This window comes from Hordeum vulgare, chromosome 6H, assembly GCF_904849725.1.
Source record: "Hordeum vulgare subsp. vulgare chromosome 6H, MorexV3_pseudomolecules_assembly, whole genome shotgun sequence".
Taxonomy (NCBI): domain Eukaryota; kingdom Viridiplantae; phylum Streptophyta; class Magnoliopsida; order Poales; family Poaceae; genus Hordeum; species Hordeum vulgare.
This window is the reverse complement of record NC_058523.1, coordinates 251,836,483-251,848,882: the sequence shown is the minus strand read 5'-3', so window position 1 is coordinate 251,848,882 and position 12,400 is coordinate 251,836,483. Positions and strand designations below refer to the sequence as shown.

The following is a 12,400-nucleotide window of genomic DNA, read 5'->3' as shown; positions in this document are numbered from 1 at the left end:
GTGATGTTGCAACCAAAGTTCAAACTCGGAGGCCCCGGCCGCACGGACTACCGAAATCCGGCACACCGTTGGTGGATCCATCATCCAGGCCAAAGAATTTCACCACAATCAATTGCAGAACTGTGTTTTTTTGTTTGAACAGAAAAGAACAGCAACAGCAGAACTGTCAACTATGGTACTGGTACTAGTAGTGGTAGGGTTCACGCATTCTTCTTGTGGACGCTCCTCTTATCTCGTCGTCCTGGTCTCCTGTTCCGAGCCACCCCGCGCCGAGGAGACGCCGACCATCTTCTCCTGCTGCCGCTGCTGCTTCTCGTAGTCCAGATCGGGCAGGCCGGCCTGCTTCTCGCCGCTCGCCGCTCCTGCCTTGTACTCTTGATCCTTGTCCTTGCCCCAGAGCAGCATGTAGATGCCCAGGATGACCACCACTCCTCCGATTATGCTGGTTAATTAATTAACAACTACTATCAGTAATTAAGCTGGTGAGACACCCGTAGTCGATGCGCGCACGCACGCATGCAGCAGAGCACGGACACTCATGCTCATGTTGTGTCCAGGTGGTTGCCATGCCGGAATTCAAAGGAGCACCGATTCAGTTGAGGAGCAGCGAGCATGCGCCACACCACACGCATGTACGCACCTCCCGACGTATAGGTTCTCGCCGAAGATGAAGTAGGCGAGGATGGCCACCATGATGGTGGACACCGGGTTGAACATGGTGACGAACATGGCCCCTTCTTCTCCGTGCACCACAGCTGCTCGAACACCGTGAACCCGCTGCGCGCGATCCCCTCGTTCGTTCGTGCACACAATTCATGAGCACTGACTACATGGCGATATGGTGACCATGGAAGGTGAGAAGACAAGAGCAGGAGGAGGCACGTACGGAGTATAAGATGCACCAGAACTTGAGGCCGAAGGCGATGAGCCAGTCCTCCTTCTCGTGCTGCAACAGCACCGTGAAGGCCACCGACTGGACCCCGCCCACCGTCGCCATCCACGCCGTGAGCGACAGCTTCGCCGGGTATCGCTTCACCGACATTGCCTGCATGATGTACCACACGGACCAACACACGCAGCTCGCCACGGCCAGGAGCGACCCCTTGAGCCACCTCCCTGTCGGCACCTCCAACCTGGCGGCGCTGCTACCACCCTGTATGCTCCCTGTTGCTCCCTGACGGCTCCGTGAAGGCTAAAAACGACGGGGACGGGGCGAGCAGCGGCTGCGCGACGCGAGGGCGGCTCGAGCGGGGCGAGCGGGCGGTGCGGGTGAGGGCGATGGGCGGCACCGTCAGGGACGGGGCGAGCGGCGGCTGCGCGACGCGAGGGCGACCCGAGCGGGGCGAGCGGGCGGTGCGGGTGAGGGCGAGGGGCGGCACCATCGGGGACGGGGCGAGCAGCGGCACCGACGAGGACGGGGCGAGCGCGGCTGCACGACGCGAGGGCGGCCCGAGCGGGGCGAGCGAGCGGTGCGGGTGAGGGCGAGGGGCTGCACCGACGGCCGCGGGGCGAGCGACGGCCGCGCGATGCGAGGGCGGCCCGACGGGGACGGGGCGAGCGACGGGGGCGTGGGAGCGAGCGACGGGTGTGTGGGAGCGGTTCCCAATCGATAACGTGGAAGGGGAGGGGTGGTGTGAGGAGGTCAGGTTTCGCGATGGGGTTTCGTTAGCGAGGGATTGATTAGCGCTAACGAAAACGTCAGTTTGGTTAACAAAGTATTTAGTCCGTCGATTAAGTGATTAGATTGCGAGTTGGATCTCCTCTCTCGTGCTTTTATTAGTAGAGATAAAATTCCATAAACATTACACATTACACACAGAATATGTTGTTGTGAGTTTTTTTTAAACGGGATGTTGGTTGTGAGTTCTCCTCACGCGTCCGGAGGGCTCTCCCCCAGGACAGGGATCAGGTGACATGCACGTTTGCATGTCACCGGGCGGCCTAAATTCAAATTTAAACATTATGAATTTTTTTTAAAAAAATCATGCATGTTTACAACACATATTAAGATACTCCTAAAAAATTCAGATCAAAATTCGAAATATACATCGAGAAACAAAAAAGAGAAATCTGTCATGAATAGTTCGCAATGGTTCTGTGTATACTATTCATATTTAAGTTTCTCTTTTTTGTTTCTCGATGTATGTTTCGAATTTTGATCTGAATTTTTTAAAGGTTATTTTAATATGTGTTGTGAACATGCATGATTTTTTTTAATTTTTTCACAATGTTTAACTATAAATTTTGACCGCAAGGCGCACGAGGCAAACTTGCATATGACCTGATCCCTAACCTCTCCCCCAATACCAACCGAAGGGACCTCTTTCCCCAACCACCCGACGACCCGGGCGGCCGTCTCTGACCAGACTCTGTGATGTCGCCACCCTCAACCCCCGTCGTGAATCCTCCTCTAGCATTGGACCGGCGCAATCCCACCTCAACTTCCCCTCCCTACGACCTTTCCGTCAAACCTTCCTACCAGTTCTTCGCCTTCTTCAGTAGAATCATCACCACAAGGATAGGAGGCTCGATCGCCGCCGGGGTCTGCTGCTGCGGTGAGGGACTGTCGTGCGCGTGCCTCGGAGGGTAGGAAAGGGAAGTATAGGATGGAGTTGGGGGAGGAGGTGGCGCGCGCGCTGGGCGCGGGCTTCGACCTCACGTCCGACTTCCGCCTGCGCTTCGCGAAGCTCCGGCGGCGGCTCGTGGACCTCAACGAGGCCGGGGCGAGGGACGTCCCCATCCCTGGCGGGGGCGGCGCAGTGCTGCGCGGGGTACCGCGCGACGTCGGCATCGACAAGGGCGACCGCATCCGCTTCCGCTCCGATATCCTCGAGTTCAACCAGGTGCGCCCAGCGTATGTCGCCATCCGTCTTTGTTGGCTTTCCTCAGTTCCAGCTTTCTGTATGTTGCCGCGCCGTCCCGTGCCGTGCGGTGCATCAGTTAGGGAATTCTGCGGATTAGGCGTTGTGGCCACATGCTTCTTCTCTTCTCGTATTGTTGGATTGTGTGGGTTCTTCCTCTCCAAATATGCTTTCAACGATCGGAGGTTGAAACCTGTACTAATCATGCCAAATTAAAGTTACTAGTTCCTCCGATTTTAAAAAAGAAGAAGTTATTAATTCCTCCTGAGAGTTGAATTTGGAATGGAAGCTAGGCAGCTAGCATAGCATGCTCTTTTCATTTGAATAAATGGCCAGCACGACGCGTTAGGCGATTACTTGTATTTGAGCCAATAGCCAAACTAGCACTAGTGAAAACCAGAAGTGCCAAAATACCACTATGAAAAACCAATATGCCAAAATAGCACTCACTTAAAAAAATTCATGCCAAGATACCATTATGAGCTAAATGAGACTAGCCGATGAGTAAAAATACTACTTTGCCCTTTACTGTATGCTCGCCGCTGGACAAGGGAAAGGGGTCAGCGCAACCATCCACCTCTAGCTCAGTCGGCCGCCACGACCGCTATTGCGCTGCCTCAGCCATGTTGGCCGTTGTGCCTCACACCATCAGCAACTAGCAAGCGGCGACGGCGTCGTGCAGCCACATGGTGCAGTAGCAGGTGCTAGCTACAGTATTATGGTAAGCAACAACAAGCAACACACAAATGGGCCATGCTCCCCATGTGGTTCTGGAGGATGGGAGGCGACATGAACGGGGCCGTGCTCCACATAAAGGTTGGGGCGGCGATGGGTTGGATGCAGGGAGGAGCTGGGTGGGCATGGCGACACACAGCTGCTGCAGAGCGGTGTCTCCATGTCGCTGGAAACGACACGAATACAATGGTGGGGCGGCTGGCTTGCAGCGTACAACAGCCGTGACTAAAGCTTGGGTTGGCGAAACAATCACCAACCACTTTGACCGGTACAAGCTAGCCTCATGTCAACGGGCAGCAACACACATGCTCAGAGAAAAGATGAAGGGTATTTTTGGCAAGGTAGAAAAAATTGATAGCTCCATCCATCATTGACTAACAGAATATGTTTCACAATAGAAGGCAATGCTATTTAGGTATGAAAAACTGAACTTGAGTGCTATTTTGGCACTTCGGTTTTTCATAGTGGTATTTTGGCACTTATGGTTTCCACTAGTGATATTCTGGCTATTCTCTCCTTGTATTTTGCCTTTTTTTATTTCTGAGTTTGGACTTGGTTTGGCCGTGTGCATCTTATTAATACTTAAACTTTTTAAGTAATGAAGCACCTCTTATGAAAAAAAAAGCACTATGCGTTAGGTGAAAAAATCAGTCGGCTAGCACCGTCGGATCTGCCCCATGTGGCTGTTGGATCAGGTAGAGAGCATCAACGCAGCCCCATGCCATCACAACATCTGTGCTGTTGCGGTCGTCACCATCGCAACATTCCTGCTGTTGTGATCGTCACCATCGCAGCATCCCCTCTGTTGCGGTCCTTGCTGTTGCTGCACCGTGGACCCGTCGCAGCGTCGCCGCCGTTGCATTCGGCGCTGCACAGCATTGTCCCAGTTGCAGTTGCCGTGATCTGTCGCAATGTCGCCGCTGCGCAGCATCTTCTATGTTGCATGACACCTTGCAACATCACAGATGTTGTGGTTGTCGCCATACAACTTCACGGTGTTGGAGAAGCGAACGCTGTTGTTGCTGAATCACGTTGAGATTTGGACCCTTGGAAGCATGGGGAGCCCACAGCAGCAGCGGCCCCGTGCCTTGCGCACCTCACCATCAGCCTTCGCAACCGTGGTGGCTGCCGCCCCTTCACGCAGCAGCGTCGCCTCTGCGCAGTTCGTGGCGAGCCCATGGCGTTGCAGCAGCGAGGGGTCGGCTTGTCCAGTTCGTTAGGGCCGCGGCAACATGTCTCAATTGCGAGTAGCAGTGCAGGATGGGGAGGGAGACTGTAAGTGGGATGGGGAAATCGTTTGATTTGGATGAGGGAAGGAGATAAGGAAGGAGAGGGGATTCAGATGAGGGAAGGAGATAAGGAAGGAGAGGGGACACGTGCAGGGCCCACATGACACGTGTTGCACGTGAGGGCCGGTCGACGCGTGAGTGTAAGCAGTCGGTGGATTGTGAGCATTTCCCTTACTAAAAAGCACTGTACGTACCGGGATAGAGATACATCAGGTAAAGAGGAAGGTGAACGGAAAATCTTTCCGCAAGATGGTACAATGTAATGCTCCAGTCCCTAATTATTAAAATCCTCTCCTCCTTCTCGCAGTGATTAGACCATAGCATGAGATCATCTGCGGATCTCCTAGTCATGACGTGAAGCCCTTCCAGTTCTTGGCGAAAGATCATTGCATTTCACCATTTCCAAATATTCCAAAGGACAACTATGGTGACAGTCGAACTTGTTTTCACGGTTGTCGCCCTAAATCTCTTGTATATTGTCAGGATCATCTGGACATAAAAATTAAGGTTGCCCCATAGAGATTGAAGAAGTTCACATTGTACTATAACATATGTGCAGTTGTTTACGTAGATAGACAAAAAGGGCAGCAGTCCGAATGGGCAATTCCACGTCGAAACTGTTAGGAAATATGCAGCTTGTATTTCCAGGAGGCCATAGACCAATATATATACATATGTACAGGTGTGTAATATGCTGAAAACCCCTTATACAATAGGGTAAATACGAAAGGTTACATGGCTACATATATATTACTCTAACACCCCCCCTCAAACTCATGGTGGATTAACAACACTGAGTTTGAAGAGATAGAAGCCATGCTGTGCTCTAGTCTGGGCCTTCGTCAGAAAATCTGCCAACTGTAACTCGGAAGGCACATACCGAAGAGCAATAACCTGATCCTGCACACCAGCGCGCACATAGAAAGCATCAACACCAATATGCTTGGTGAGCTCATGCTTCACAGGATCGTGCACAATGCTAATAGCACCTGTACTGTCAGATAAGAGCAGAGTAGGTGTAGTGACAGAAACACCAAAATCCTAAAGTAACCACCGTAACCAAGTCACCTCTGCCGTCAAAAGAGCCATAGCTCGCAACTCAGCCTCTGCACTCGAACGGGAAACTGCGGTCTGTTTCTTCGTCTTCCAGGCAATGAGAGAACCACCATGAAAAACACAGTAAGCAGAAAGTGAACGGCGATCTGAAGGATCACTAGCCCACGTAGCATCCGAATAGGCCTGTAGCTGTAAAGAACTGGAGCGAGGAAAGAATAGACGGCGAGAGATCGTGCCCCGAAGATATCGGAGAACACGAAGGAGGTGACTATAGTGAACCGAGGTGGGAGCGGAGACAAACTGACTCACAATATGAACCGGATAAGAGATATCCGGACGAGTGACAGCTAGATAGACAAGACTACCAACAAGATGACGATAACGCGTCGGGTCAGGCAGGGGGTCACCATCAGTATCACGAACGTGAACATTGAGCTCCATGGCAGTCTCAACAATGCGCTCGTCAATAAGAGCAACACGAGCAAGAAGATCCTGGATATACTTTTCCTGGGATATAAGAAAGCCATCAGAGGTAGAAGAGACTTCAATCCCAAGAAAGTAGCGAAGAGGTCAAAGATCGGGGTCGTCACCAGTGATGATCATGTCATCAACATAGAGAAGAAGAGTCTGATCACGAGGAGAAAGGTGGACAAACAATGCCGGATCACGAGCACTTGCTGAAAACTAGCGGCAGTCACCACAGAGGCAAAACGCTCAAACCAGGCGCGGGGGGCTTGCTTAAGGCCATAGAGAGAGCGACGAAGACGACATACCATGCCATCGGGAACAGAATACCCAGGTGGTGGCTGCATGTACACCTCCTCATGCAGCTCACGATTAAGAAATGCATTCTTAACATCAAGCTGAGATACAGACCATTGGCGTGCAGAGGCCACGACAAGAAGTGTACGAATAGTGGTCATATGGGCCACAGGAGCAGAAGTCTCGTCGTAATCATGACCATGCTCCTGCTGAAAGCCACGAGCCACAAGGCGAGCTTTCTAACGCTCAAGAGAACCATCGAAGCGAGTCTTAACCTTGTAGACCCACTTACAAGTGATGGGACGGACGCCGGGAGGAAGAGAAACAAGATCCCATGTACCAGTGCGTTCAAGAGCAGCAATCTCCTCTGCCATCGCAAACTGCCATTCAGGATAAACAACAACCTCACGATAAGAAGTCGGCTCAAGAACAGCAGCACCAGTGGTGGAAAATCCAAGGCGATCAACAGGCGGACGAGGACGAGGACGCAAGCCATAGGTAGGTTGAGACGAGGAGGACGACACATCCGTAGAGGCATCCACATTACGTGAACGACGGGTGAAATATTGAGGAAAAGATGGAAGAATACAAGGAGGAATCGCCAAGGTAGAATCGGGGGTGGAGATGAAGAAGTCACCGGAGATGGAAGGTGCAGAATCCGGTGACATGCTAGGTGAGGAAATCGTGGGAGATGGTGGCGGCAAATCAACAAAAGATGGAGAGGCAGAGGTAGCAGAACGAATAGGCAAAGGCTCGATGGGGGTGATAGGTGTGTCAGGAAAAGTGAGGAAAGAGATATCCTCCACTGAAAAGGTCGAGGAAGATGGGCGCGGGTAGAAGGGACGAGACTCATCAAAAGTCACATCCCGAGAAATACGCATCCGACGACCGATAGGATCCCAACAACGATAGCCCTTATGCTCATCATTGTAGCCTAAGAGGACACACTCAACATACTGAGCGGTCAGTTTGGTGCGTTCGCGAGGGGCAAGAAGAACATAGCAAACACAAGCAAACAAACGAAGCGTCGAATAATCGGGAGAACGATCAAAAAGACGCTCGAAAGGAATGCCACCTTGCAAAGCAGTGGACGACTGAAGATTGATGAGATAGGTGGAAGTGGAGACAACCTCAGCCCAAAAGTGAGGCGGAAGAGAGGCAACGATCATCATTGAATGAGCCGTCTCAAGAAGATGACGATGCTTGCGCTCAGCCACGCCATTCTGAGCATGAGCAACAGGACAAGAAAACTGAGCAAGGGTACCCTGCTCAGCAAGAAATCCACGCAACATCTTGGAGATATACTCTCCAGCAGAGTCATCACGAAACACTTGAATAGGCGAAGAGAACTGAGTGTGAACCATGGCAGCAAAACGCTTATAGATAGATAAGACCTCACTACGAGAAGACATGAAATATATCCACGTATCTCGAGAGAAATCATCTATAAAGATAATATAGTAGCGACGGCATCCCTTCGAAGCAAAGGGAGCTGGACCCCAGACATCAGAGTGAACAAGGTCCACCTCTTCGGCCGCGCCTCCGGACTCCACGTCAATTTCGCCAAGAGCACGGCGACCCTCATTCGCTGCGACGAGGACGCGGCAACCGCTGCAGTACAGCTGCTCGGCTGTCCCATCGCCGAGCTCCCGGTTACCTACCTGGGAATCCCACTCACGATCCGACGACCGACGGTGGCGCAGCTGCAGCCCCTGGTGGACAAGGTGCGGGGCCAACTACCGTCTTGGAAGGCTTGGCTCATGAACAAGGTTGGACGCCTCGCGATGGTGAAATCTGTCCTCTGCGCAGTCCCCATTCACCAACTGCTCGTCTTTGCACTGCCCAAGAAAACCATCAAGCAACTTGAGAAGATTGAGCGCGACTTCTTGTGGGCTGGCCGCGAGGCTGCCAATGGGGGCAACTGCCATGTAAACTGGCGTCGGACTTGCCGCCCTATCGAGCTTGGAGGCCTTGGCATCCCGGACCTCGAGCGCACCGGGCTGGCACTTTGTCTGCGATGGCTGTGGCTCAGCCGCACCGACCAGGACAGAGCGTGGAGTGGGCTCGACCTACAGTTCTCGGCGGATGAGCGCGCCCTGTTCTTCACCTACACCACAATGACCCTGGGAAACGGCCTCTCGACCCTTTTCTGGGATGACCGCTGGATTGACGGCCGATCCGTCGGCGAGATAGTGCCACAGCTCCTCGCCTGCATCCCCACGCGCAAGAGGAAGGCGCAGACCGTCGCGGAAGGGCTCAATGCCAATGCTTGGGCTTGCGACATCGAGGGCACTCTCGGCGTCCACGAGATTGGCCAGTACATCCGTCTCTGGAACACCATCGAGCACACCATCCTGTTCAACACGCCCGACCAGCTCACCTGGAAGTGGACCATGAATGGATCATACACTGCCAAGTCTTGCTACAAGGCTACCTTCCAGGGATCCATCGCCAACGCCTCCTGGAAGCTCATATGGAAGAGCTGGGCACCACCCCGGGTGTGCTTCTTCCATTGGCTTGCTGACCAGGACCGATGCTGGACCTCCGATCACTTGGCTCGTCGAGGGCTGCAGCACCACGACCCTTGCCTTTTGTGCTGCCAGGACCCCGAGACGATGGACCACTTGCTCCTCCGCCGCCCCTTCTCCATGCAGGTATGTCAAGATGTCATCACCTGGCTCCGCTTGCCGTGCACCCCCCGAGCCATGAGTCTTCCCTTCTTGCCTGGTGGCATAGCGCCAAGCAGAGTATTCCGCAGCCCATGCGCAAAGGCTTCGCCTCCATGGCCCTGCTGACCTCGTGGATGATTTGGAAGCACCGCAACAGCTGCGTGTTCGAGGGCACCCAATCCTTGGTGAACGACCTGGTTGCGAGGATCAAAGACGAGGCGTCCCTCTGGACCAAGGCGGGAGCGGCTGGTCTCCGCGTCATCATCCCCCAGACCTGGGATGTGCACTAGCTATATGTATTTTCATCAACACCAGTATTGTCCCTCCTAGGAGGATTGTAACATAAACTCTACCTTTTCAATACAAAGAAACGCATGAATCTCACTGCGTTTTCTCAAAAAAAAGAAGAGTGAACAAGGTCAAAAGGACGCTGAGACACGGTCTTGCTATGAGGATAAGGTAACTGAACCTGTTTACCAAGCTGACAACCCTGACAATCTAAAGACACACCGCCAGAGATGGATCCAAGAAGACCACGCCGATCTAAGGATGAGAGAGGAGAGCCACATAAGTGACCAAGGCGATGATGCCACTACTGAAAAGAGCTGGTAGACAAGGCAACAGAGGTGGAGAGGCTGGCAGCGGATGGAAGGTGAAGCCAGTCAACCTCCCAAAGACCCTGAGAGTCACGGCGCCGGGGGGGGGGGGCAGCACGAAGAAGAGCATCAGCGTGACGGTCCAGAACTGAACATGAGTCAAAGTCAAGAATGACCCTGCAACCAGAGTGAACAATCTGACCACCAGAAATGAGCTGCATGGTAAGCCGAGGAACATGAGCAACATCGGGAACATGAAAAGATGCAGTGCTAAGAGTGTCTCGGCCAGTAACCGGGAGAGAAGTACCATCGGCAGTAAGAACATGAACAGGAGAATCGAGAGGTCGAGTAGATGACAGAGTTGATGAATCATGAGTCATATGAAAAGATGCTCCAGTATCAAGAATCCATGGGGATGTACCTACTTGTGTAGAAGCTGGTCTCACAATGCCAGAAGAGTCCGTAGCAGAACCAACGGACCCTGTCGATGAAGAACTGGAAGATGGAGCTATCAGGCATTGAAATCGCCCAATCTCCTGCTCAGTCAGGGGCGCAACTGAAGATGGCGATGTAGACGCACCCGACAATAGAGAGTCAGAGGAAATCAGCAGGACGCAAAGTCGCGCAATCTCGTCCTGGGTGAAGTATACAGCCGTAGTAGGCGGCGTAGTGGCACGGGAGAGAAGCGACCACCACCACATGTGGAAGCCGCTAAAGATGGTGGTGTAGCATGACCATTATCGTCGGCAAAGGCCGGTGGAGAAGACGAGGCCGTGTGCAGAGAAGCACCAAGCGCCAAGGGAAGACGCGTGGACGAAGCGCATTCCATGGAGTCATAGGCACCAGGACGACCGGTGAAAGTTGCGAGAGGTGTCGGGGAAGAGCGACATGCACCGATGAAAGTCGCAAGAGGAGTCGGTGTAGAGCGACAATCACCATATGTGGAGCTCGCAGGAGGAGCAGCAGAAGAGCTACCAGCACAGTCGTCAGGAGTCACCGGGAAGCAAGGGACTGCAACGTTGCGCGCTGGTTTAGACATTTCCCCCCTTTTTTTTTGTTTTTTTGCAACTACCAGACTCTCAGAGACAGAGGCCCCAACCATAGCAGTTAGAACTCCCGGCGGCAGCAGATGACGTTAGCATGATTCGGCGAGGGGCGAGTGGTGCGGAAGCCGGCGAGGACCAGCAGCTCGGCGAGGGACCCTAGATCCGGCGAGGCAACAGAGACCGACGGCCGACGAGGCAACGGAGACTGCGACCGGCGAGGCAACGGAGACTGCAGAGACCGGCGTCCGGCGAGGGAATGGAGGCCGTCAGCTGGCGTCAGGAGCAGGATCCGACAACGAAGATCAGCGAGAAGCAACGGGGACGACGGCTGGCGGCGGGAGCAGGATCAAGCGGGTGCTGGCGACGGGGACGACTTCGATCCAGAGAAAACCCGACTGGCGACGGGGACAACTTCGATCCAGAGAAAAAGAAAACCCGACTTCGATCGAGCGGGTGCTGGCTCGATCCAGAAAAGCAGGCAGGACTCGATCCGTACGCGGGTAGGAGAGGAGCGGCCTTGAGTTGACCGGCATCAGAGAGGAGCGGGACGTGGAGACTGGCAGCTACGATGGAGAGAAAAGCAGCAGCAGCGGCGGTGGCCACGTAGGATCTACAGCACGAGTTGCAAGGTGCAAAAGATTTGACCTAGCTCTAATACCACGTTAGGAAATATGCAACTTATATTTCCAGGAGGCCATAGGCCAGTATATATACATGTACAGGTGTGTAATATGCAGAAAACTCCTTATACAATAGGGTAAATATGAAAGGTTACATGGCTACATATATATTACTCTAACAGAAACCTGCGCTCATTTGTGAACAACGTTCAAAAAAGTGGAAAGCGTAAGTGAAGCGGAAGGCCACAACATAGAGCAATGGACGCTTAAGCGCAGTTTAACCGCATTTAAGCGTTTTTTGAAATTGGCTAGAATTTGACAGATTTTGAATAATACACACAGGAAAATAGGAAACATGGCACATGTATAATTGAATAGTCATCTAAAATACAGTTCACACCATAGCGAATACACATTAAGTTCATACGACAAGAAAAATAACAACTAAAATGCAGTTCAGTTCAAATAGTCATAGCCTAATAAAGATCACGTGGCCGTAATTTTGCCAGCATATGAAGGAAATAGTTCCCCAACAGAGCCTAATAATAAGATAAATGGGATATTGCCATTATTGCGCAAGCAGACAAGCAAAAGTAGTTCAAAAGAGTCAAATTCTGGCCAAATAAAAAAACGCTTAATCTACCGCTTAGGGCAAAAGCGAAGCGCTTTGCCATCGCTCAACGCTTAAGCGTAGCTTAAAAATGCTTTCTTGAACACTGTTTGTGAATAACCTATTTTTGAATACCAACCAAAGGAATGTGATGCA

The 12,400-nt window shown here is 52.5% G+C and overlaps 1 protein-coding gene and 1 pseudogene across 1 annotated transcript in view; one reads left to right on the top strand and one right to left on the bottom strand.

Moving 5' to 3' along the window:
- Nucleotides 1-228: 228 nt before the first annotated feature.
- On the bottom strand, nt 229-2,508 carry LOC123405362 (annotated as a pseudogene).
- LOC123401893 (MACPF domain-containing protein At1g14780-like) overlaps nt 2,299-12,400 on the top strand; it is a 36,940-nt gene continuing 26,838 nt past the window's right edge. The window contains exon 1 of the mRNA XM_045095752.1: nt 2,299-2,843. Within this exon, the coding sequence (XP_044951687.1) occupies nt 2,607-2,843 (237 nt within the window). The 5' untranslated portion in view covers nt 2,299-2,606. The remainder of the gene's footprint in view (nt 2,844-12,400) is intronic.